General features: G+C 62.9%; 1 protein-coding gene across 1 annotated transcript in view; it reads right to left on the bottom strand.

Moving 5' to 3' along the window:
* Positions 1 to 26,097, bottom strand: part of HS6ST1 (heparan sulfate 6-O-sulfotransferase 1) — a 43,351-nt gene extending 17,254 nt beyond the window's left edge. Inside the window, exon 1 of the mRNA XM_060106298.1 lies at positions 25,476 to 26,097. Coding sequence (XP_059962281.1) covers positions 25,476 to 26,002 — 527 coding nt within the window. The 5' untranslated portion in view covers positions 26,003 to 26,097. The remainder of the gene's footprint in view (positions 1 to 25,475) is intronic.
* Between the last annotated feature and the right edge of the window lie 653 nt (positions 26,098 to 26,750).

Below are 26,750 nucleotides of genomic sequence, written 5' to 3'. Positions count from 1 at the left end.
GACCCAGAGAATCCGAGGCACTGCCGATTGGGCGGGGGACGGCAAGGGGGTCCCCAAGGCAGGAGGGCCCCCCGGGTGCATTCCAGGCGCCTGCAGCCCCTGCCTCCCCCTCAAGGCAAGGACCCCACGTCTGCAGGAAGCTTGAGCTTCCCCCCCAGCCCCCTGACCTTTGTGATCCCACTGGACCCTCACAAGGCCCCCCAGGACAGCCATGAGGTGCGGGGGTGGGGGGCGTGTGACTTAACCACCAGGCTAACACACACTGTGGGGAGCTGTGCGCACCGAAGGGAGGAAAGGCACAAAGCCAGAGCCGGGTACCACGATGGGCAGAGCTGGTGGCCACAGGTGTGGCCGCAGACTGGTCCCGCCTGGGCCTCCAGCCAGGCCACCAGCACGTCTGCCCCCGCTGGTTCCAGCCTGTGTGCCGGTCACTCTCCATTCCTGACCAGGGGTGATCGCCCTGCAAGAACCTCTCAGTGGGCACGTCCAGCACTGGGGGCTCGGGTGCCCCGCCCTCGAAGGTGCAGGTGAGGTCTCCTTCCCAGATGCACGCAGGGACAGACCGCACTGTGCCTGGCAATGGTGCACAGACCCACAACAGACCTCCCACAGCACTGATGCCGAGGGACCCAGGATGGATGCCAGGCCCCTGACCACCCCTCCTGGCAGGTGACCAGAAAGGCTGCGGCTGCGGGGGGTTCTGGGAGCCCTGCCAGGGGTCGGGGCCACAGGAGGATATACTGGCAATGTCCTCCCAGCTGAGGCCAGGCTTACACTCCACCTACCCAAGCACGGACCTTTCCAGAGACGTCCCCTCCGATGAGCAAAGGATGGCTTTCTGGGAGCCTGTCTGCTGTTCCCAAACTCTGAGGGCTGGCCTCAGCCTCGGACTCTCGACCGAGTGTCACAAGCGGTGCTCCTCTGGGCTGTCCGAAGGCCGTAGGGAGCCTCCCTCCGCCCCCCAACTCCACCAGGCTCCCGCCTTGGCTCCCGGGCTGTGCTCCAGCTAAGGGGGCGCTGCTCCGGAGGTGACCCAGCCCGGCACCTGCGGGACCCCGCGGGGCTGCCATTCACATTTCGTGCCTGCCCGCCTGGCGCTTTCTGGCTTTCGACACCAGCGGGGAGGCTTCCCTTCCACCTGAACACACACGCCCCTGCCCCGGGGTAGAGGGAAGGTGGCAGAGCCCTGCTCCGTCCCCACGTGCGCTCGCCGACCGGGCCTGAGACCTGCCTCCAGAGCCTTCATCTCACTCGTTCTGCCCGCAGGCCTCTGCTGGTGTTGGTCCCCCTCGTCCTCCCAGCCTGTAACTGCAGACCCGCCGGGGCCCGAGGAGGGTGACGCCGAGGACCGCGAGTGTGGCCCCGGGCACACAGCACGCACGCCCGGCTCCCCCTGCCCCCGCCGTAGCCTCTGGGTCTCTGTGCCAGGGACACATCCTACGGCAGTCAAGACCCAGCACAGAAGGCCCACGCAGCCAGGCACAGCCCGGTGGACACTGCCCCCTCCAGGTCACAAACAGTTCAGGGCCTAAAACGAGCTCAGGGAACTCGAAACCTACGACAGGGACAGCCCTTCTGGGGACTCTGCAATGACACTGGAACACACTTACGTACGCGTGATGAGCAAACGCACGGCGTCAAAGCTCACGTTACAACTTGACGCCAGCTCTGGAAAACACAGAAACTGGTACCAGGGGAAAGACGGGGCAGAAACACAACACACGCCAAACGTGGCGGGGGCTCGTCCCCGGGCCTGCAGCTCCGGGCAACTTTTTCTTCTGCTTTCAGTTTTTTGTATTTTTCCAATTTCATGCAACCAAGCCTGCATTACAAAACAAACAGATTAAAGGCCTTCTGTGTACCTGATCTAACCTGATTTTCTCACTAGAGGTTCGGAGTCAGAGGCCTGGGAGGCCCTGGGCCTCCACCGTGGCTGTGCAGACGTCTCCAAAGCCACGAGACCACCAGTTATCCGCCTGTTTGGGGGTCAGGAGGGCCTGGGCTGGTCTGGGGACCACTGGGGGCATCCGTGGCACCCCCTCCAGGCTCAGCCTGCTGACCCCACGGTGGGGGGCTGGCTTCACACCCCACAACACGCCTGCTCCCACGAGCGAAGCCCTGCGAATCCTCCTGGTTCACTCTCGCAGCCGCACTGAACCTGTGAAAGGGGAGGAGGGGGCTGGCATGTACCCCCCGCTCCGCGCACACACATCCTCCCACACAAGCAGAGTCAGCCAGGGGATGATGGCTTCACAAGCTCTTTGAACATAAACTATTTTTCCCCAGACACAGAAATCCAGAGCCGAAACGGCACACCCCAGACAGAAGCCACGTGATGCCCAGGTTGACTGCAGTGCCCTGCTTTCTCCTGGCCTGTGGGCCCTGCGCTCCCGGAGGGGCAACCACCCTGTGAGCTGGGAAGGCAGTCACCTCAGCAGTGACCCTTGGTCCTGGGGGCCAGAGAAATGGACCTTTCCAGGACCAGGAACCGCCAGGCCACCCCAGGGGCCCCCCCACCAGGTGCTTCTGTGGTTGGCGGTGGGGCGTAGCTGGCACACACTCGCTTTACTCCTGCGACCTCTGGGGCGGGCACCGCTGTCAGATGCCCTCTGCAGACGGGCCAACGTCCGCCGCTGAAGTTCCCCAGTTATCAGGGGTGTCCACCCCCGGTGCGTGTGTCTGCCGCTGACTGACCTCAGACACAGGGTCCCCAGGAGGAGCTGGGGCAGGACGCACTGGGAAGGGGGCTCCCTACCTGCCACGAGCTCGGCCATTTAGCTGCTGTGTGGCCCTGACGGGTAACCCAAGGAATGTCTCTGCATCTGTCTCCTTACCACATGATACAGACACCATGCCCCCGACATGAGGGAGGCCATCCGGGGACCTCCAGCCCAGCCAGAGGGAAGGAGGAGGGTCACGAGGGAAGGAAACAGCCAGAACGAACTCATCTGCTCTTGCCAAGCGTGGGTACGGGCACCGGGAGAATGTGCGAGAGAGGTGGGGAGAGAGAGAGAGAGAGAGAGAGGGAGGGAGATAGAGGGAGAGAGACGGAAGCCGTCAGTCAAATATAAAAACCACAAGTAGCCCCATAAGCTTAAAAACAAAACAAAACAAAAAAACAAAGCAGTCGTTAAAAATCTTCCTACATGTTAGAACAAGAGATGGCACATACCTACCGGCACGTATGCCAAGATGACAGATGTTAACAAGCAATGTGTCTAAGTCAAAGCGCTCAAGTTTTACTACTATTTCAACTGCTTCGTAGGTTTGACATTTTTTCAAAATAAAAAGTTGGCGGGGACAATTCCTACAAAAAAAATTTCTACCCAATTTTAAAAGAACAGATTACCAAACTCTCCTAGATAACAGCAAAGAAATGCACATGCTCACCCCCAGCTCGTTCTATAAGGCCAACAAAATCACACACGAGAAGAAAGGAAAATTACAGCTCTTTTCATTCTCAATATAGACGTAAAAAACTGCAAACAGAAATCTTATCAAATCAAATCCAGTAGAGCATATAAAAGATAAGACACTATGACCAAGTCAGGTAATCCCAGGTATGCAAGGATGGTTTAATACGAGAAAATCCATGTATCTGATTCATCACATCCACGGATTACAGACGTCAACAGATGTGTAAGAAGTGCTTGCTAAAATTAAATAATTATTCATGACTGCAAGGGGATTCCCTTAACCTGATAAAGTATCCAGAAGAACCCAGAACCAACATGGTCCTCGTGGGGAAGATTCAGATGCATTTCCTCTAAGACAAGGAACGGGGCAAAGACGCCCACTCCCCGGGCCGCGACTCTCCACTCCTGCGATAAAACGACAAGGACCCTGTCTGTCCACCTCATCTCTGCTGAGCACCTGTGTGCAGTCACCGGGCTGGGGCTTCACCCTCAGAACCTGGACGCGGGAGGGAGCTGCTTCGCACGCCCTGTGCTCTCTGCTGGGTCCCGGAGTGCCTGGTGTTAAGGGTCTGGGTGGCTCTTGGAGGGCTGAGGGTTCTGGGGGTTCGGGGCAGCCATGCTACTGGAGCAGTGGTGGCCTTACTGGCCTGCATCCTCCCTGTGCTGAGCTCACCTGGGGCCTGGGCCTTGGGCAGGGAGGGCCCCAGGCCCCAGGTGAGCTCAGCAGGTATGTCAGCTAGAGTGTCCGCTTCTGAGTGAGCTCAGTGGGCTAGCTTCTGGTCCCCCGAGGGAGAGGCCCTTGGCTGCATGAGCTGGGGTCTCCAGAGGCTGGTGCCCCGTCTGGAGCAAGTCGACGGGCAGTGCTCACGTGGTGGCAGGATGGGGGCCACGCCTCTCCAAGCCTGCTTCCTGCTTCCTGGCACCGGCCTTCGCTGCCTTAATCAGCTGGCCCCTTCTCTGTCTGTGGGAGATGCGGGTGTGCTCAGGGAATACAGCAGGCCCCTGGACAGACCCGGAGGGGCACAGCCCCCGCAAGGATGAGTTCTAACAGCTCTGCCCTGAGCGCAAAAGGCCCTGGGCCCAGAGCCTGCTCACGCTTCATCTGATTTGGCCGAGCGGCCCATGGGTGCGTTTCTGCCCAAGCAGAACTGTGCCTCCCAGTAAGCGGTTCTCAGCCCTCCCTTTCCTGCGTCTGGCTCCCTCATGGCTCAGGATCATCCGAATGTACGCTCCTCCCTTGGCCTTCCCCGGGCGAACCATCCCCCTGCCGACCTCCTTGACCCCAGGGTGGCCGCGGGCAGAGGGTCTGACCCAGGAGAAGGCCTCTGTGTGCCCGGCAGAGGAGCCCGGGCCTATCTGGGGGTGGAGGGAGCCAGCTGGGGGAGGCTAAGCTGGGCAGCGGGGAGCAGGAAGGCCTGGACAGAAAGAGCTGGGGCAGGAGGCCAGTGCGCCGGGGCTGAGGAAGCACCAGGCCCTCCCACTGTCACGGGGACCAAGTTGGGTGAGAGGGGTGTGACCTGAGAGGGGCCACCCCCAGCTACCCATGCCCGTCCTTTCCCGGAGCCCAAGTCTGGCAGGACAGTGGCTTGGATGGGATCCCGGCCCATCTAGCACTACACACTCAGGCCTGGCATTTGAGGTAGGGACACCCACACCACATGCAGACGAGGAAGCAGCGGGCCCAGGCCTGTACCAGCCCGGACACAGAAACACTCAGGGCTTGAGCCTTGTACTACAGGGGAAAGTGTGTTTGGTGCCCAGGAGCTCAGGGACCTGCTTGCCAGGAGAAGCTGGCTGAAGCGTTCCCCGTCAGCAGGGCTCTCCAGGCCTGGGTGATGGGAGACGAGCGGGGAGGATGCCAGCGTCCGGGCTAGCACCCTATCCCTGGGGGAACGCTGACAGTGTAACTGGGAAGCCCGGGCATGACGCCAACGTGAATGGGCACCGCCAGCACGCGAGGCCAGAGCTCTCCTGGCTGTGGGTGCCGAGCAGAAGCCCGGGCTGGCCTGCAAGGGGTGTCCCGGCGCTCAGGTGGGGACAGCGGTGCTCTGAAGCAGGGGAGCGGCGATGAGGAAGTGGGTAGGGCCCTACGCTCGGGGCACTCCGAGGGCTGCAGGCCAGGGCACGAGGTGTGACTCACCGGGACCACAGGGGCGGAGTGGGGGGCGGGCAGTCAGCTGGCAGGCTCCATCCTGAAAAGACGGCCTGATTCACGTGGGAGGATGCCCGAGACGCAGGAGATCCCGAAAAAGGCCATGCAAGGGGCTGCGGCCGGGCCTCTGCCTGGTCACACCTACGCCTCTGGTCACTAGCACGCCTCTCCTGGGGCAGGAGACAGGCCCCGGCACTGACAGGCTGCTCAGCCGCCCACTGCGGCAGCAGGGAGGACCCAGGGCCCCCCTCCCGGCTCGGAGGCAGGGCGTGGCCAGTGTGCAGGAACCTGGGGGAGGGCGGGGCAGTGGCCCAGGCTTAGCACCTCGGGACCCTGACTGTGGGGCGTCGACCCCCTCAGGGCATCTCTAAGCAAGCCCAAGGGGCTGCAGCACAGGCTCATCCCCCCGCTGGAGGGCAGGCCCCCCTGTATCTCTTTCCCCCAGATACACAGGGTCATGCCAACGTTCCCACCTGGACACATCTCTCTCCCCAAGGCTCAGGGAGGGCAAAACCCATGGCCAAGGCCTGTCTGTGGGGTCCCTGCTGGGCCTGGCCCGCTGGGAGCTCAGGGCGGGCCTATGGAGAGCCACCCCACTGCTGCGGACCCCTGCCCCTGGCACAGCTGGACCTGGGCCCGCCCCAGCCCGGGTCCTCCCAGCACGTCCGAGGGACTCTGGAGGCCCTTCGAGTTATCCGGAGACACAGGCCCTTTTCAGGACCGAGGTCCCCGTGCCATAGGAGCCCACTTAGCCCCTCACCACCACCTTGGGAGCAAGGGCTGACAGCTCAAGGGAGGACCGCATGCCTGCCACGACCAGCTGTGGCCCATGGCTGCCCGCTGCGTTCCAGGTCCCCGGGGGAGGGGGCTCCCTTAGGGGTCTGAGTCCAGGCTGGCCTCCCTCCTGTCTGGCCCCGCGTGCTTCACCCACTGTGACAGCGCCTGCCCCCCCTTCCCATTCCTGCTCTGACCCTGCTCCTGCTGCAAAGGGGTCCTGGGGGCCACCCTGGGTGTACACAGGCCCACGTCTGGGGTCCTGTGTGTGGCTACAGGCCCCTCAGCTGGGCAGGACCTGAAAGCTTCTGTCTCAGGGGCGCTGGTGGAGCTGCTCCCCTGCTCAGCAACCCTCCCTGCTGTGCTCTCCTGCCCCAACAGCCAAGCCCTCGGCGTGGGCAGGGGCCCCCAGGCAGACCAGGCACCCCGGTGCCCAACTGCGCGGCCGCCTCCTTGCCGAGCAGCGCTGCTCCCCAGTCCTGTTCCGGGGAACCTCGTCCTCCCCTTTTCCCCTTGGACCCCCTCCACCCTGGCCCACCTCTCAACCATGGCGTGGCACACAACATGCGGCTCTTCCCCCCTCCTGGCCTGTCTCCCACTAGCCTGGCCCGTCTGCCCAGGTCCCCAGGGCCGGCACGGGGCCTGAGTGAGGACTCAGAGAACAACTCGGGCTCTGAGGCTGGGAACGAAACTGACCAGGGAGCGTGACGCTCACTCCCTGAGACGTCGAGCAAAAGCAGTCCGTGGTGGTAACCTCGGCCACCGTCGCCCACCCACCGGGCAACTTCCTGGCACAGAGTGGGGAGGTCAGGAGAGCAGCTTCACGACTTCCCAGAAACCGCGGCTCCGCGACCCCTAGAGAGGAAGGAGCCCTCCAGGTTGCAGGAGCAGCTGCAGTAGCAAACCATGGGCCCCAAGAGACCTGGGGATGGACTCCCTGCTGGCTGAGGCCACACCTCAGGGTGTGTGCAGCCCACATGGGGAAGCAGGGTGGGCCTGGGCGTGGAAGGCACCCCCAGGACCCAGAAGAGGAAGGCGCCGCAAGATGGGGTTTGAGTGCGTCCTGGAGGGCGGGACAAAGACCCACACCTTCTGTACCGCAGGTTGATCCTGCCTGGGGCTCTGGGGTGAGGCGTGAGGATACACAAGGAGGGGGGCCCTCACTGCCAGGCCCCAGGAGGACTCAGAAGTCGGGACACACGCATCTAAAACTTCTCACAGGAAGAAGAAAAACATGGCCCAAACTGTGTCTGGAGAGTGAGCCGAAGGGCCGTGGCCTCCAGCCCTCCAGGGCGCTGCCGCGGCCCTTTCCGCCGGATGAGAAGGCTTCCCACTGTGCGTCCGGGGCCGTGGCTGCTGAGTGATGGCCTCAGAGGCAAAGGCCCCTGCACTGTCCCTGACGTGACACCAATCTTGGTGGGAATCAGGAAACAGGAAAGTGAAGGCGACAAGCCTGCAAGTGGCGCCAGCTGGGCTGTAAATATCCTGCCTGTCGTCCAGAGCCCTGCGCCCAGGAGAGGAGCGGTAAGTCCACTACGGCCTGAGACCCGGGAGCCTCCAGAGCCACAGACGACCCCGTGCAGGGATCCTTCATAAACCCCGGGTGCCCGAGGCCACGAGAGCTCGGCACATGCTCCCAGCAGCCCCCAGCCCGGCCAGCATGGGGCCCCGGGGACGGACAGGCAGAGGGGACACGGGGATGGCCTGGCACATACAGCCCACGTGTGTGCGGCGGCCTCAGGCAGCACAGACGTGGCTGCCTCCCAGCTGCCCACGGGGGGCCGAGGAATTAAAAACCAACCTGGGAAGTGCCAAGGGATTTGCGTGCCCATAGGGCAGGGGTCTGTGGCCACGACGAGACCCCGTCAGTCTCCCAGCTGGCCTCGGACCATGGAAGGGCCACACTGAACGAGGCAGAAGCTGAACTGACCATGCTGGGATTCCCAGGCTGTGGGCCTGGCCGCGGTCGTGGGTCCACGCTGAGACCACCGCAGGGCCAAGCACACCATGCAGCTGCCCTCTCCTCTCTGCACCTATCCAGACCCTCTGCTGGACCCCTGCCCCAAACTCCACATAGCGCTGTCCCACACCCCAGCCTTCCCCAACTTCTGGGCCCACGGAGTCTGAACTTGGCCTTGCCAGACTCCTCCCGAGACCCCAAGCAACTCCCACCCCAGCGCTTCTGCACCACATTCTGGACCGTCCTGCCCTAGGCCGTGACAAGTCACCAACCAGAAAAGACGATGTGTTGGTACGGAGGCGGAGAAACTGGAACCCTTATGTGCATTCTTGATGGGAAAGTGAAGTAGGATGGCGGTTTCCTGAAGAAGTTAGACCGTATAATTACCACGTGATTCAGCAATTCCACTTCTGGATAGATACCAAAAGAATGGAAAGCAGGGATGGGAACAGCTATTTGCCCATTCACAGCAATGGTATTCAAAGGAACAAGAGGGGTAAGTAACTCGAGTGTCCATCGAAGGACAAATGGAAAAGCAAAATGAGGTATATGCGGACAATGGCATGTTGTTCAGCCTTAAACAGGAAAGGAATTCCGTCACAGGCTACAGCATGGATGAGCCTTGAGGACATTATGCTAAGTGACATAAGCCCGTCACAAAAAGGCAAATTCTGCATGAGTCCACTTACAGGAGGTCCCTAGAGGAATCAAATGCATAGAAGCCGAGAGTAAAAGGGTGGTTGTAATGCGCTGGGTGGGAGGGTGTTTAATGGGTAGCGTTTCAGCTGTGGGAAACGGAGTTCTGTGGACGGATGGTGGTGACGACTGCACGACAATGGGAACGCACCTGATGCTACTGAGCTGTGCGCTTAAAAAGGGTTAAAACGGTAAATTGTATGTTATGTACACGTTAGCACAATCAAAAAAAAGAAAAAAAAAAAGTCTCTCCTACAATGGAGCGTCTGCAGCCAGCCCTGGGCTGAGCAAGTCTTGGGCAAAACCACAGCAGGTTTCTCAGGAAAGGAGGAGGCCCTCCTCAGGGTACAGCCGCTCCAGGGGACCCGCAGTGATGGGGTAACAAACGGAGCCTGCCTGGTCTAAACCGGTCCCCACCACGGTGGGTGGGGAACTCCCTCAGCTCTCTCGGGGTGGGGAATGGGGGGGCGGTGACAGGACCGAAGACGAGACCAGGGCACCAGCCGCAGGCATGACCTGGCCGAGAGCCCTGCTTCTGTTCTTTGGCCAGACACAGCAGGGGCGCAGCAAGCACCTGCCTCGCCTGGTGGGGACAGGGGCACGCAGCCACCCCCTACACTCCACGCCGATGCCGGGGACCCTAGCCCCAGCCGCCCGTGAGGTGGGGCTCACTGGCAGCAGCCCCCAGGCCTCTGCCCCGCCGGCCCCCCCAGCGCTCTCGACAAACACACGGAGTCAACGCGACAAAGACCGTGAGCCCAGGGCGACGGGGAAACCACGGGTGGTCCTTTTAGGATTCCCTGATCTCAGACCTGGGACACGAGGGTGGACAGGAGGGACAGCGGGCAGTGCCCTCTCCTCTGGGGCCCTCTTTGGGCGCCAGGCACCCCAGCAGGGCGCACTTCCCACCCCCAGGGGCATCGGAGAGAGCAGCACGGGCCCCATTTTACAGATGGGGAAACCGAGGCATAGACTGGTCACACTTGCCCGGCCACAACACAGGGGGCCTGAGCTAGGCTGTCTCTGAAGGTCACCACCTACTCTGTGCCAGGTCCTCTCAGCAAAGAGTCACGGTGGCCCAAGCCTGTCTTGAGGGAGCCCGGTTGTCGGGACAGAGTCCAACAAGGGGCGGTGGGGGGGGCGGCTATGGTGGACAGAAACTCATGGCCTCTCACCCGCCCCTGGCCCTGCAAACACTGCCCATCTGCCAGGCAGAGGCTGGGGCGGGGGGTGGGGGCTCGGCCAGGGGTCCTGCTGGCCTCTTCCTATCCACACCCAACAGGACATCAGACCCCAGCCAGGTGAGCTCTGTCCGGCTCTGCCTGGCAAACGGACTCCAGGACCCCCTCCTTTTTCACACCTTCCCCAAAATGCGGGGGACTTCTCCAGGGACCCCCTCAAGGAAGATTTTGACCCAGAGTTTCCACCGCTAATTCCAAGGCCTGCCCCTACCTCGTGTCCCGCGCCGTCACGCGTGCCCGAGAAACCAGGACTTCTGTCATTGTCATCAGCCAGGCTCCCTCCTCCTGGGAGGCCAGGAGGAAGAAGGCAGGAAGCCAAGGTCCAGACCAGGAGTCTGGTCTTCCACCCCACGACAGCCTCCTGCAAAGCCCAGGGCCCGGCCCTCCCGGCTCTCTGCGGGCAGGGGGCTGAGCGCTCAGCTCCAGGCTGCCCCCTGCCCGCACTTCTGCAACAACAGCGAATTTCCCATGAACACACGTCTCCTTGATGTCCTGGCCTGTTCGCAGGTGGCAGAGATGAAGGCGTGGCCCAGCCACAGGGTGGAAAAATCACTCGGCTCTTAAAGGGGGCTAGCGGGAAGGAATTTCACAAGGGAGGAAATGTCTCAAAGTGCCAACCGCTTGTAAGGAAGAAAGGATTCTTGTTCCAGGACGTTTCTGGGTCACCGCTGCCCCACACAGTGCAAGCTGCTGCCGGGAGTGTGCGCGGGCGTGCGCCTGGGAACAGGTGGGGTGGCTGCGTGGCAGTGTGGGTGCCTCATGCAGCCTGGGGTCAGCCCCGGGAGAGGCCCCCCGGGCCCCTCACCCGGCCCTCTCCCTGGGGAGGGGACCCCGTGTCCCTGAGGAAGTCCAGCCCCAGCCCAAGGCCGCTGCTCTGGGCGGTGGAGGATGGGCTGTGGCTGGCCTGACGTGGAGCAGACATCTCAAAAAAGGCCTCCAAACTAGAGCTGGGGCCAAGGCATGCTCCCCATGGCGGCGGCTTGTCAGCTTTACCCCGGTGGTACACACAGCAGGCGTCGGGGCAGGAGGGGCTGGGAGCCGGGTGGAGACTCAGCGGGCGTCGGACCAGCAGCTGCCAGTCGTGTGCACCGTCTGTGCGCAGGACCGAGGTGGAGGCGCTCGTTCCCACCTCGGGGACACGTGTGCAGGTTCAAGGCCGTGGCCCTGCCCGCCAGAGCCTGGCCCCCATGGCATCCTCCAACACCAGTGGAAACCATGGCTGAGTGTGTCCTCGGGACTCAGCTGGCCCCGGCCTCCCCAGCCAGAACCACTCAGAGGTCCCAGCTGGGCCTGAGGGTGGGGCAGGGCAGGGGGCAGGGTGCCAGCCCTCCACGTGCCCACCATCCTCTCCCTGGATAACGTCGAGCCCCAGTTGATCGGAAAACACTCCCGCCTGACCCACGAAGGCAATCCTGTCTCTCAGGAACGCTCACCTGGCACCCGGGAACCCCGAGGGCTGCCAGACCGCACGGCCCCTCGCCGCGCACAGTGGGGCCGCAGCACGGAGGCTTCCAGCCAGGCCCGCACTCTAAGCTGGCGCTGCTGCTTCCGAGCGAGGCCTCCCCAGAGAGGCGCAAGAGGAGGACGCCCCATCTGGGCCCCATGACTCCTGGGCCAGCTCCCGAGCTACGGTATGTGCTTCTGTTGTAGGAAGAAAGAACGGAAGGCAAATATTTAAATAGTTTTCAGCTCTAGCACTAAATTTTCCACAACCCTGAGCTTCCTTTTTGCTGCACGTGGGGCCGACCGGGCTGCCTCTGGGCGCCCTCTGACTCTGCCAGGATGCTGGCTGCATTCCTGTGATGGCCCTCCCTCGGTAAGTCGGTAAGTCGCTGCTCCCTGGGGCAGGACTGGCGGCCCACCAGAGCACCGCCCCCTCTCTGAGGACTGGCTCCAGAAAGACAACTGCCAAGCAGCTGCAGCCAGAGGTGTGGGTGGTACAGACGGGGCTCCAGGACACTCGGGTCTGCTGCCTGAGCCACGGGACCTCTGGCAAGTCGCCTGACCTCTCCGTACCTCTGCTTCCCCACCGGTAACAGGAGAAGAGTGGGGCTACCTCTCAGCGCACCTGGGACAGTACCTGTGCCCACTGGTCCCCGCAAGCCAGGGCCAAGTACCCAGAGGCCGGCAGAGTGACTGGGGGTCCAGGGTGCACCGAGACCGGGGCAGAGCAGGGCGTGTGTGAGGGGACCCCGACCTGATGTCACCTGGAGAAAACCAGAGCGAGGCCTGGCCGACAGACGGCAGAGTCACCGCCCGAGGGGCCAAGGCCCTTATACTGCCCCGGGAACTCAAGGGGGGCTGCAAGTACAACCCAAGGGAGATGCCAGATGCCGCGACCCCCAGGCCCTCCCACACCTGGCTGCCCGTCAGATACAGCTGGGCACCCATTGCAGACACGGCTGGGTGGCCCTGGAAGGGAGGGCTGGGGGCCAGGATCCCACACCAGTGTCCTTCTGGAGACTGCACAGAGTGAGGGCTCCATCAAAACCCACTAAAGAAATGTAAAAAGACTCAGAGGGGTCCATGCACAGAGCCCCGGGCGGTCAAGGCTGGGGTTTTCTGTACTGGCTCAGCAGGCAACAGCTGCCGGCCCCCAAGGCTCAGGCTCGTGTGCCAGCTCTGTGGCCAGGACCAGCTGGGACCTCTGAGTGGTTCTGGCTGGGGAGGCCAGGGCCAGCTGAGCCCCAGGGACACACTCAGCCACGGCCTTGAACCTGGGGGACGCCAGCGACCAAGCGCCACACACGGCGCAGGCCACCGCCCCCAGGCTCTGCGCTAACACACCGACCCTCCGAAGGGCATTTCCTCTGGCAGAGAGGCGGAACAGCACGGCCCTGCAGGAGGGCGCCACCCCTGCCCGCCAGCCCGTCTCCGGCCCCCCTTGGGGCCAGTCAGCGCCCCCAGCAGCTCTGGGACGGCCCCTCCACGGCTGGCACCACCTCAGGCCTCCGCTGGCCTGACCAGCAGAGGGACAGGTGACCAAAGACAGCAGGGCTCAGGCTGGGGGAGGGCGAGAGGGACTGCTGGGGCTCCCTCAGCCTTGCCGGGTGAGCATGGCCCCCGCCCCGCTGCCTGGAGGGTCCCTCGGTCCGTGGGGAGCTGTGTCAACTCCTCTCAACTGATCTGCGCCCAGAGAGGGTCTCGTGGGAAGCGCTGGCCCTGAGGACGGCTACCGTGGGGTGCTCGAGTGTTCTGTGGCTCGGGCGGGCGAAGGGGGTGAGGGGCCTCCTCGGCACGCGTGTCCTGGGCCTCTGCGGGCCTGGCGTGCATTCCGTGCCCCGTGGCGAGTCCCGCCTGACACCCGCCAGGCCCCCTTTCGACCCGATGCTTGAGGACAGGGGTCTGCTCCTGCCCGGGGGAGGCCGCCACCAGCCCCACTGCCTGCCTTTGACCCACTTGGCTGAAACGTGACTGCCTCCGATTTGGTAAAAACGATGTTTCCCGCTGGGCGCTCTGCCAGCCAAGCTTCCAGGAAAGCAAAGGAACAGGGCTCTCCTCCCAGGCCTGGGCTTTCTGACTGCAGGATGCTGGTCTGAAAGCAGGGCTCGGTTGGCCCTCAACTTCTGCAGGGTCCACGCCATGGGCCACCAAGCAGCCTCCCGTCTGGACCTGTCTGAGCAACACGGTGCCTGGACCTGCTCGCTTGCTGACCCGCTCGCTGAGGGAACGGAGGGTGCTGGCACGTGCCCGAGCTGCGGCCTCTCCTGCGGGACAGAGGTGCAGAGGCTAGGGACGAGCACGGTGGCAAGGCCGTGAGGCTGGGCAGGCGAGGCCGTGGTGCCCCGGGCAGGCGGGAAGTGCGCTCTCACTCCACGGCCCACCTGCTTCCCTGCTCTGCGCCTGCCCAGCAGGGCCCCTCCTCACAGGCGACATCAGAAACCTGCAAACCCCTGGGAGACCAACTGCTCCGCCTGCCCTGGTTCCACCGGCCTCGATCCCCTCCCCGCCGGGGAGTGACACGTCAGACCTAATGGCTCGGCTGTTTCCGGCGGGCGGCCACTCATGCGGCGGGGCCCCAAGGAGGAGGGGGTTGGCGGTCACTCGGGGCCCCCTCGGGACCCTGTACCATCTTGGGCTGCTGAGAAAGCCCACCCTCCAAGCAGCCACGACACCCTCCTGCGCAGGCAGGCAGCGTGGCGAGCTTGAACCCTACGCCTGGGTGACACCTGGCTCTCCCCTCCTGGGGGACCCTGCCCGCTCCCTGTCATGGGGAGGCTTAACAGGAAACCCTGGGACCACAGGCCAGGTATGAATCCCAGCTCTGCCACGTGTGACCGTGGTGACAAGTTACTTAGGCTCTCGGAGCCTCGGTTTCCTCATCTGTAGAGCGGGGCCCTGCCAGTGAGGTGGGAGTGAGGAAGGCCTGGCACCCAGTGTGGCTGTTGGTCACGGCCACTTATTGTTCCCAGACTGTGTCCTCTGGGCGAGGACAACTGCTCACCCCGCCCCCAGCACGGTGCACAGCACCCTGTAAGTGGGGCGCACAGAGACCGGAGCCTTCCCCAGCCCCTCCCTCCCCGGCCAGGGTCAGGTTCCCTAACAGGGAACGTGACCCAGGACTCACAGAAAACCCTCACTGCTCTGGGACGACACCCGACCCCACTTCCTGTTGCACTGATGCAAACACAGAACCTCTGTGTTTGCAGGTCCTCGTTTTCCAAGGACACCAGCACTCCAGGGAAGTAAATATTTACAAGTGAGCCTTTAAAGCTCGCAAGGCAGAGGGGAGATGCTCACCCACTGCTCAAGGGCCACAAATGCGTGCTGTTTCTTCCTGGGGCCCTGGGAACCCTGGCAGGAGCTAACTCTCAGACGGACGGTGATTTACGGGCCACCCCTCCCAGGCCGGGTCGGGGAGGGGGTCTAGGGGCAAATGCTGCAAATATGGGGCCAAGTGGGGCCTGGCGGGGGGAGGGGTTGCTGCGGTCCAAGGCTGCCCTGCCCCTACGTGCCTTTCCAGGAGGATGCAGGAAGCTCTGTTCCAGAGGAGGGCCATGCAGGGCTAAGCCCTGGGGGGTGACTGCTGCAGGTGGGGGACCAGGCACCCGGCTGGGGCGTGACACAGGCAGGCCTCACTCTGCGAAAGCCCTGCCCAGATTTCCATCAGGAGGGGAAGGGAGGGCCCATGACTTTACAGCAGTGGGCTGCAGGCTCTGGTTTTGGCTGGAGGATCCTTTCTTCCAACTCAACAAACCAGGGCTGATGGGAGTGAGATGCAGCAGGGGGCCTGCCTACTTGTCTGGCTTTCTGGGCTTGTGCAGTTGGGGCCCTGGGCACTGCTCAGGGCTTCTGAGGGAGGCCCTGGGGGCGCTCCTGCCACAGGGAGGATGGCCGGTCAGCTGGCCACCTGTCCGCTCATTCAACCTTCCGGGCCTCTGGCTGATCCCCCAGCACAAGGGCGTCCCAGAGGGGTTCAGAGGTCAGCAGGCACGCTCCCTTTCCCCCCCGCACGTGCACTTGGCTGAAGGGCAAGGGCATGCCTGGCCCACCCAGCCCGTCCCAGTACAGGCGCCGGTAAACCAAATGCCCAGACCCACAGGCAGGGGAAGGACAGTCAAGAGGAGATGCCTGCCGAGCACACCACGCACAGAACTTCATACCAGGATACAGACAAGCCACCTCTCGGGGAGAAACAGCCCAAAGATGTGAGCAGCTAAGCAGCTGGAGGAAACTTCAGCAGCCAGTAACCACACAACAGGATGCCCGTCTCACCCAGTTAGGGGAAAAGAAACATGTGCTAAGACCATAGCGGACCAGCTCCTGGTTGCTGGCTCTGCCGAAATGGCGGCACCTGACAGGCCAAATGGTGGGGACCTCAGGCATGGCTGGGGCGGGTGTGTGTGTGTGTGTGCCAGTGGACCCTGTCTGGAGAGCGCTGGCAGAGCTGAGGATAGACAGCCCTCCCTCGCTCCACTCCGAGGGGCACGGGGGGAGGATGGGCAAGCCCGGTCGCCATCACCTGGTCTGTGAAACGTGCCTCCCGTCTGCTCTCAGAACAAAGCCCAGGAAAAAAGATGTGTCTAGACCAACCCAGCAGTCAATGAATTAAATATGCCTGTCATGGACCAACACAGATAAATCTCAACAACAAGGCCCAGTGAAGGAAGCAAGGAGTAGAAGGTCAAGTACAGTGTGTAACACCCAACGGTGCTGTGTGCTGTTCAAGGGATACATGTGTTTGCAGTGAGTGAAAGCATAAAAGAGGAGGCAGGGGACACGGTGGTGGGGAGGGGCGGAGGTGCTGGCGGCCCAGCTCACGGCGGACAGCACGTGAGCACACGAGCCTGCCTGCCGCTCCCCTCCCGTCGACGCCCGTGGGTGGGTGACCACAGCCCAGGGCTGGGGCACACGGGGGCCCGGGGAGGGGAGAGGAGTAAGGCCGTGGGACCCACCTGGCTTTGCTGCCCCTCCCCCCTCACCACTGACTTCTTCTTGGTTGGGTCTCCAGGTCCTCAGAGGGGGAGGCGGGCAAGCTGCCCGCACAGCAGGACCAACCTGCACTGTCCCCACAGGCCATGATTACAGGAAGGCAGGGGCCTTCTGGAGATCCGGGGAGCGAACGAGCCCTTTTGTCAAGTGGGCACAGGCGGGAAGGAACAGGGGATCCCCAATGCCACAGCCTGGGGTGAGCAGGAGACCCCCATGGCCGAAACACAGCACACCCCAGGCCATCACGTTGGAAGGCCAGTGACGCTTGTGGACGTCACTGGCCTCCCAGCCAAGCGCCTAGACTTCAGCTGCTGCCAGGGAAGTGCCCTGCTGACCCCTGAGCTGACCAACTCAGAGTGGGGACAGGAGCCGAGCTCCCAGCTGGCTCTGAAGGGCTCTGCCCTGTCCCCGGAGAGAGGGGAGGCACTGTAGCCTCTTGTAAAAAAAAAAAAAAAAAAAGAGCCCCCAGCAACAAGGCATAATTGCAAGCTCCCACCTATGAGACGGGCACTGTCACTACGCCCATTTCACAAATGGGAAAACCGAGGCACAGAAGTCACAGAGCTCGCAGGTGGCAGAACCGGGATTCAACCCGGCTGGTGCGGCTCCAAGTCTGGGCCCCCTCCACCACCCCTGGTACACAGACAGGGTTCCCGGGCTAAGGCAGGGCCTGGCCGCCTGCTGCTTGTGCTCCCTCACTGCTGGGTGGCCCAGAGGTGACCTCTGTCCTTCCTTATCACGGAGGACGGAGAGAACCTTACCGAGCTGACCACCTGCCGGCGTCCGGCATGTCCCGCGAGTCCTCCCACGGCTCTACAAGGCAGGTCGAGAAAACGTGGCTCCGAGTATCCCGCGTGTACAGGTGGGGAGCAGGGAACCCAGACGGGTCTGACTCAGGAGCTCAGGTGTCCACCCTGGTGCGTCAGGCGAGCACAACTTCTGTGAAGGGACCTGGCCTGCAGAGAGGCTGGGGTCCCAGCTGCTGCCTGTGACCAAGGGGGTGGGTCCCCCGCACCACTGACTTCCTTCAACTCTACAGCTTTGTAAACAATTAATTCCAGAGTTTTAATTTCTCCCCTTCCAGAGGATTACTGATGTGCTCTGATGCCCCACCCCCTACCCCGACCCCGGGGCCTTTTACCCACGCGACAGAGGCTCATGGGCGGCCGGGAGGCCAGACTCTCTCACAGTGCCCCAGGCCCACCCCCTCCCTCCCTCTGCGCTGAGGGAAGCTGCTGACAGCCGCCCCCATACAGGTGAGGACCTGGGCCCCACCCCTGGGCAGTGAGGCCTGCGCTCACCCCTGGATTGCAGAATTCTACGGGGTTACGAGTGGCTACGGCTCCAACAGGACACGGACACAAACTGGGGCCGGAGGGCCCAGGAAGTCACAGGAGGTCATGGGTAACAGGACACTGGGTTTCTCCACAGAACCAAATGACAAGCTCCACACCCCCATTTTAGAGATGGGGAAACTGAGGCTCAGAGGGCTGTTTCTCTGTGCCCATGAGACCCACTGGCTCCAGACACAAGGTGAGAGAGGCCGCCGGGGCTCCTCTCTCCTCCTCTGCTTCCCAGTCGGGCCTGCTGGGGCCCAGAGCTGCTGCCTGGGCTTCTCGGAAGGAACCCAAGAGCCAAGTCCCCACGCACCTCCACCCTGCCCCGGAGCCTGAGCCCCGGGCACCCAGAGAGGGCCCAGGAGCTCCTGCGGAGGCCCTGCAGAACTCGGGGTGTGTCAGTCCCTGCAGGCAGCCCCTGGTAAGCCGAGGCCCCAGACCCTGGGTGCCTGGCTGAGCGAGTGAACAGACCGACAGCTAGGGCGGGGCGGGGCCTCCAAACAGTCCAGCTGTCCTGGAGGAGCCTCCAGAGACACGGACGCAGGCAGCGCTGCAGGGAAAGGCCGCCGGCCAGCCGCGGGGCTGCGTGGCCTCAGCAAAGCTGCCAGCACCCACAGAGCCGGCTGGGAGCCTGGCCGGGGGCCTTGCTGGCAGTGGGATAGCAGGGCTGCCCTGGCTGGTTTCTGCTCCCCCATCAAGGAAGAGAGACCCCAGGTCTAAACCAAGGCTGGGGTAGGATGTGTGTGGTCTCCAGCGGCTGGACGCCTCCTCCCTGGGCCCAGCCCCCCACTGACCCTGATGCCCTCCAACAGTGCCCACCCGGGTCAGGCAGCCTGGGAGCAGCTTGTTAGCTCTCTGGTGTGTGGATGTGGCCACGCAGTGCTTTTCCAAAATAACAGGGCCTGGAAGCTGGGGACTTGGGACAACACCACACCAGGAAGGGGACATTCTACCCCGGGAGGAACAGAGAGATGAGGCCACAAGTCCCACAGCCAGAAAGTGACAAGCCTGCCTTCGGGGACAGACTGGACACCCTGGCCTCTGGGAGGGCCCTGTCCACGCACACCGCCTCCCTGTCCCCACTGCCCTCTTGTTACCATCTGTCCCTGTGACTGGCTGCGGGTCTCAGATGACGCGAGTCACCGTGTTTCCAGAGCGCTGCTTCCCGTCTCTACTCCTACGGATCCTGCAAAACCCCACGCGGAGGTGCCTCCTCCAAATCCCTCCGACGCCACAGGTCACACCTCCTGCTGTCACCACTCGCGTGCCTGCCTGTTTTTGTGCTTAGGACCTTTTTTCTGCATAACATCCTCCCCTCCCCACCCCAAACCCCCAAACCAAACTGACAGCAAAAATGTAACAGGAAGAGAAAGAGCCCGCTGAGTTCTGGAAAAGGCAGGAGTAAGAGGGTTGAGAGATGGAGACCCTGCACACGTGCCTGCCCACCTGCGAGTGCTGGCCAGCGAGGCCAAAGGACGGGCCCGGGAAGATGAGAGCGGGTCGGCCAAGAGACGCATCCACACGGCTCTAAGTGCCCACCAGGGAGACCCCCTGTCAGACGTGCCCCCTCCCCTTCCCGTCCTCCCCCCAGACCAGCTGAATCACGTCCTGGCCTGAATTCCACAGCCCTTCCGGCAGGGCTGGGGGTGGGGCTGGCAGCTGCAGGACCAGGACCACCTGAGAAGGACCCGGTCACCCAGGAGGGGCGGCAGGAGGCGCGGGCCCCGCTGTGCCTGCAGCCCCCGAGCCTGACCTGCTCTCGGCTGTCAGCAGCGCCGCCGACGCCCCCCGCAGCCCCTCCTGCGCTGCCCTGCCAGAGCCAGGAGTGTGTGGCCCGAGTCCCGTCTTGCTACCGCAGGGGCGAAGACTGCCAGATGTTCTCCAATCCACCGACTACCCAGATCTGCACGTGAAACCGCCCGTGTCCGCCCAGGGTCTCGGGAGCCCTTCTGCCCCGGGCGGGACAGACGCGACGGCTGGTGGCGGTTCTCACCGAGGTTGGTCTTCCCAGCTGGGGGCACCAAGGGGGAGGGCACACGGGCCACAGGACAGACAGACGTCGGGATGTCAGCTTCCTAACTTTTCTGGGCCTTGACTTCCTTGTGGGGAAAATGGGCACAACTGTCACACATGCTTTGTGGAAGTGGGGAGGGGGAAATGAGATAGCCCATTCCAAGTACCCGCGGAGCACTCAGGGGACAAGAGCCAACCTCCCGTCTGCACCCTTCCATTTGTGACCCTGGCTCCCCCAACTCAGGCCCCCGTGGCCGCTCACCCCTCCCCTCTGGCCCCAGATGGCAGAGAACTGCACCTCCGCTCTGGGCAGGGGTGAAATGCACACATCTGTGACCAGACGGGCCGGCATTCAGGGTGGCTGGGTACAGCCCTGTCCACCCCCCCCAAAGTGACGGGCCACCCTCAAGGGTGCACTTTTCAGGCGGGACTTTTCAATAAAATCCAGATACAGACAGTTTGCTCACTGAAGAAAGTAAACTCTTTAAACCCAGAACAGTATTGAATACCAACGAAGTGAGTACTCAAATACCATGCTTGGCTACAAAATAAGGTGTAAAGTAATTTAATATTTACATTGAGAGCATTTAAACATTCAGACCATTCCACTCAGAAATTCCACACCTAGGAATTTCCAAAGGAAGTCAGGGGTATGCAAAAACACTTTATGTACAAGGATGTCCACCGCGCCGCTACTTACAGGAACCAGAAACGGGAAATCTGCATATTCAACACCAGAGGAGAACCAACTATGGTGCACCCAGAGGTGAGTCACCTGTAGCCGCTAAATTATTGTCTTTAATGACACAGAATAACATCTGTAGACAATTTACGTTATATTTCCAATTATAATAAAAAGAAAAGGGATGCATAGAGAATACAGTAACTTTCCTTTTTTATACTTCACTGCCCATTATCTACTACAGTCATTACTTCATAACAAAAATGAAAAGAATATGAAACGAAAAGACGCAGGGTCCCTTAAGGATGACAAAGTCAGGCCCCCGCTGATGGCCTGCCACTCTCCCAGGGCAGCAGCCAAACCTCTCAGTCCTGCCACTGAGAAAGAGACCCTGACTGATTCCACGAAGACCAGGGGCTTTACCAGCCCCCGGGCCCCAGGGCTGGGAGCTGCACCCACCAGGAAGGCTCTCTGACCCGGGGGGCACACAAACCCCTGAACCGTGTCCAGCCCACTCTGCACTGCCCCGGGTTTTATAAGGGAAGCGCCTAGGAGGACAGGAAGCCCTGGTCTTGCAAGTTCTGTGGTGCTTTGAGGAGAACATGAGTTGTAGAGCCTGATGATTTCACAAGCCAGGGCATCATTTAAAACGATCGCCAGTAAGTCATTTGAAAGTTTGTCTTCTCACGTAATTGCTTTAAAAGAAGAGGTTTTTTGGTTGTCTGTTCATGTTTAAAGAAAATCTAACTCTGAATTTCTTGACCTTAGATTCCTTCCGTCTCAACCCAAGACCTCTCCGGGCGATCCCTTCAGGTGGCCGGGCTCTGTTCACTGGTCCCTGACATGTGCTCTGGGTAACAAGTGCCCCACTGCAGGCAAATGCAGGTTTTGTCCCTTAGTTGCACACAAGGATGTGATTGTGAAGCCAAGTTGTCCGGTGCCATAGGAATGCTCCAAGCTAACCTGGCTGGGCCCACTGAGAAGCCCCTGAGGTTCTCTGGGACCAGCACTGCACTCAAGACTGTCTTCCTGAACCTGACTCACCACAGAACACATGGGGGAAGGGCGCGCTGACTGCAGCGCCCGGAGAAGCTGCAGGACCAAGAGGTGAACGTTCTTGTTGGTGCCCCATGTAGGCAGCACCCGTTCGGGCTCCGGCCAGCGCCAACATGCCGTGGACATGCCAGGATGGCAGATGGAGAGTGGCCAAGGGCACCTAAGGCAACAGGGCGCTATCTGGGAAGGCTTCCTGAAGGAAGGGGCAGCAAAGCTGAGGCTGAAGTGACAGGAGCAGCTGGCTGCGCAGTGGGAGGGAGGAGGGCGTGCTGCGCTGAGGGCGGCACAGATTTCTGAAACCAGACGGGACTCGGGATGGTGGAGGGAGGGTGTGCGACCAGAGTGCGGCCGCAGGATGGACACTAAGACTCCTTCCTCCTCCGAGGAAGCACAGCCTCTGCCGGCTGAGATCAAGGATGCTGGGGGCCCACCTGCAGAGAGGACCCCACGAAGGTGGCCCGGAAGCCATACTCGGGTCCCAAATGCCCTCTGCGGCTTCAGATGAAGCCTACACGATTTTAGGGACATTTCCAGGGCAACTGAGGCAAGACCCTAACCGTGTCTCCTCTTCCGTCTCTTTCAGGCCGACGGGAAGAGGAAGGAGGAACGTTTTGGACCTTAGGAGCACCATCCCGACCCTACGAGGTGAATGGCAGCGTGGGGCACCAGCACACTCTAACCAAAGTGGCCCTTGGCAACGGTCGGCCGCCTGCCTGAGGCCAGGCCTCCCCGGGGGTCTTACAAGCATTCCTGGCAGATGCCAGCAGGTATGGCAGCTCCCTTGCTGGATACAGGACGAAACAGGGACCTGCCAGTGCTTTGCTCACACACCTGCTCCTCTCTTCCACGCCAAGAAGCACTCACAGATGCTGCAGGTTCCAAACCATATTCCAGCAAAACGCTGGAAACCTGTCCATCTCCATTTGTCACCTCGATGCATGCCCATCTCAGAACTACCCCGGCTGACGTCGCTGGGCGGGGGGTGGGGGTGGGGTGGGCACAGGAGCCGTTAAAAGCCTCACTTCCCCGCACCGCAGGCCCCAAAGCCCTGCGGACGCCAGCACCACGAGCTGGGAGAAGCTCGGTGGAGAGATTCTAGAAGCATACCTCACAGCGGGAAGACATTCGCCCCCCACCCCGAGCCCCCAAAGTGGCTGGCCCTGGGGACCGGAGAGAAGGAAGAAAGGGCTCTCGCCCAGGCCCAGACTCCAAAGTGCCATGTCACTCCTCAGTTCACCAGCCAGGTGGCCACTCCAACACCACAGGGCCCTGGGGAGGGCGGGAAGGAGGGCAAGGGCGACACCCGAGTCTCCTGAAACCAGGCACCACCCGACAGCAGGCATCCCATGGGGGCTGGGCACTGCCACCGTCCCTCTGGGTGCTGGGTCCCTGGGCAGATGGGGGAGCTGCCTCCTGAACGCCCAGCGCTCTGGCCCAGCCCGACTAGGGGAGCACACAGGCTTGTAAACACACAAAGCCAAGACTACCCTGGCCCCTCCAGGAAGCTCCTTAAAAATGCCATCAACCTAGCGCCTGGACCAGAACTGAAAGGAGAGGCGGGGAGAGCGCCATGCAAGGCCGGCAAGGCTCTGTCACCTGCCTGGTGGCACAGCCCACTCCTCCAGCGGACGGCAGAGGGCGGGCCTCCCGAGAACCCTGGAAACCCCTCCTCCACGGCCGGCAGCTGCTGAGCTCAGCAACTTCCCCACCGCAGAGGGAGGGAGCCACGGCTGACCACGCACGCGGACCACGCACGGAGTCTTCCACCCCTGCCACACGCACCCACCCTCGTGCAGCACCCGGCGGCCCTGGCTGCTTCCCCATTTCCTCCGTGCCTGTCTGTAGGGGCAGCGGGGCCTCCTGCTCTGGTGGACAGACTCTGGAGAAGGGACGCCAGGGGCCCTTTACCCTGGTGACCCGAAGAGAAAATCAGTCTCAGGAGGTGGGGCTGCAGGACGAGTGTCCTGGTGGCAAACGAGGGTCGAAGCCACGTCTGCTGGCAAGCCTGACTCAGGTCCCTCAGCCGCGCCTAGAGCGAGGTCTGCACCCTCTCCCCTCCCGGCTCTCTTAATTGCCTTTGGCAGACAGGACCGTTCCGCCCTCCACACCCCGACTCCTGCAGGCAGAGAGGTGCCCACCTCGGCTTCTGTGGGTTGCTTAGTGCCCAGTTCCGGGGGCTTGCAGCCCTGGTGGGCAGAAGGATAGATGGGCAAGTGGCTGCAAGCCCCCAGGCCCAGCTCAGTCTACCACAGAGTGACAGGACACCGGGGAGCGAGGGGGTGAGGGGATGGTACGAGGCCAGGAAAGTGCATCTATGCAGATCAGACCAAGTGCTGGGCAGGAAGCAATGCTTCAAGGGCCCCTGGACAGGCTGACTGGTGGCCATGTAGCCTTAAGGCACCCAGCACACCACCTCTCAGGCTGGGAGCTACTGTTGGTGGGGGGACAGCCAAGGGAAAGTGGGAAGACACTCCCCCCCCACCCCGCAGCTCTATGGCCCCAATTTCCTAACCATCTGGGAAAGACAACAGGAGAACGACTGAAAGGCTGAGCAGGGAGAGCTCCGAGCTGGCCAGATACCAAAGCTTCATCACCCAGACACACCGAGACCTTGCACCTTCGACCCAGGAGTGAGGAACTCAGCTACACGGGTCACACAGCGCCCCGACGCCCATCCTGCCCGTGACCGCACTCTTAAGGCAAACGATGAAGATAAACAAAAGGCCGGCAAGAAGACCTCCTTTCAGGACCTTCCCAGCCCAGGCATCTCGGGGAGAAGGCCCCGCAGGGCACCCACGTGAACAGGAGAAAAAGATTCCCAAGTTTAACCCTTGGAAACCCAGCACCGTGGGGAGAGAGAGTGTTTCTGGCTACAATGCGCTTCCCTGGAGAGCTGTCCCCCAACACAGGTCAGCCCTGTGCTCCCAACCTCCACAGTAATGGGGGCCCCCAGGGAAGGCACCTGGCTGCATAGGTGCCCCCAGCCAGCTCAGCTCCCCCCAACCTGCCCTAGGCCTCCGTCTGCTCTTCTTTCAGAGCGAGCTTGCGCCTGGTTCTGGCCCAACTCGCAGGGGCAGGCAGCACTGCCTTCTCCCTGCCCCCAGCCCCAGGGGACACTCGGGCCTTTGTTCTACCTGCACACTCGGGCACGGCAGAGCCAGCCCCCTTCCCTGGCAGCTCCTCCCCAGCCCTCTCGAGGCAGGCTGGTGGGCCGGGGGCCCCGCAGGTGCAGGGGGAGAGGCACCTCACTTCTCTCACTTCCGATCTGGGCGTGAGAGCGGCGCAGGAAAGCGAGCACTCCAGGTGGGTTACACTCGCACAGGAACCCGTCTTCCCGCCCGACGACACAGGCCAGCCTGGACCCAGAGCTGGGTCACAACAGGTGACGGGCCGCGGGCAGGGGGCGGTGACCCCGGGAAGCCCAGGCTCCGCGCAGCCCGCCGGGTGATGCGGAAAAGTAAAGAGGCACAGAGAAGGAGGTGAGAGCGGGATTCGAGCGGCGGACCGCGGCGGACCCACTGAGGGCTCGGACGCCCTGAGATCAGGAGGGGATCCAGAAGGGCCGCGGCGAGTGGGGTCCCCAAGAGGGCAGGAGAAGAGGGCAGGGAGCGAGGGTGGGCGCAGGTCCGCCCGGCGAGGGCCGGGCCCGGGGGAGCGGCCGCGAGCAGGCACCCCGCCGTCCCGGGCCGACGGCGCGGCCGGCTGCGGGCGCTCACCTGGGCGTGCGCAGCGCGGCGGGGTCGCGGCGGTCCAGCACGCCAGGCACGCAGTTGGTGAGCTCGGTCCAGTCGGCGTGCAGCCCGCAGCTCCAGCCCGTGGAGAAGCGGGAGAAGAGCCAGGTCTCGCGGCGGTTGGGCCGGTAGCAGGTGCACTTTTTCTGGCCGGGCCGGCAGTCGCAGGGCACCTCGAGGCGCACGTTCTGCACGAGGTGGCGGCCGAAGGTGGTGCCGCCCGTTTTCTGGATGTGCAGGAAGACGATCACGTCGTCGCCCTTCATGTCGAAGTGCAGCTCGCGCTCCAGCTCGCGCACCGGGAAGTAGTACTTCTTCTCGTAGTGCGGGTCGGGCGTGGGGAAGAGATCCAGGTCGTCGGGCGGCGCGCGGCCGCCGGGCGCGCCCAGGCTCAGTCCCGGGCCCGCGTACTGGTAGAGGATGAGCATAAAGCACGCCGAGCCCGCCACCACCAGCACGAACTTGCTGGCGCGCTCAACCATGGTCCTGCCGCCGGCGCGCCGCCGCCGCATGTGTCACCATCGCCGGAGGCCCGGGCACGGGGCGCGGGGCCTGGAGAGCGCGGGGCACGGGCGCAGCTGCCTCCGCCGCCGCCGCCGCCGCCGCCGCCCGCGCTCCGGCCCGGCTACTCGGCACCCAGGCCGCCCGCAGCGGCGCGGGCCCCGGCCTTGCGCGGCGCCATGGCTGCTCCCCGCCCGGGCCCCGCTTCGCGGCCCGACCCCGGCTCAGCTCCGGCTCGGCTCCGGCCCGGTCCGCTCCCCCTGCGGCCCCTCGCCCGCCGGTCAGCTCAGCTCCGCGCCGCGCCGAGAACGCTCTGCGCCGCCCCGCGCGCCGCCGCGTCTCCGCAGTCTGCCGCCGCCCCGCCCCGGCCCGCCCCCGGCCCGCCCCCGCCGCGCCTCTTGCCGTCGCCGCCCGCGTCGATCCGCGGCTCCGCCCCCAGAGCCCCGGGGCTGCAGGCCGGTACCTGGCCCCCGGACGCAGGTCTCCGGCCTTGGGGAGGCCGCTCCGAGGCGGGCAGCGAGGACTAGGAACTGATCTCTGTCTTCAGAGGCGTGGGGAGAGACTGGAAAAACGTGTAGTGGGGCGCGGACGGCCCTTCTGTGCTGGAGGGGCTCGCGGCGGTGGGTGCCTTGGGGCTTGGGTTCCCCTCACCGCTTCACGGGAGGGAAAGCCTTGGCTTTGCACACTGGGCACTCTGAAGATCCGAACGCGAGGGGGCCCGGGCTGGATGGACTTGGTGGGATCTGGGGGCGGCGGGGC

This window comes from Mesoplodon densirostris, chromosome 8, assembly GCF_025265405.1.
Source record: "Mesoplodon densirostris isolate mMesDen1 chromosome 8, mMesDen1 primary haplotype, whole genome shotgun sequence".
NCBI classification, from domain to species: Eukaryota; Metazoa; Chordata; class Mammalia; order Artiodactyla; family Ziphiidae; genus Mesoplodon; species Mesoplodon densirostris.
This window is presented reverse-complemented; position numbering and strand designations above follow the sequence as displayed.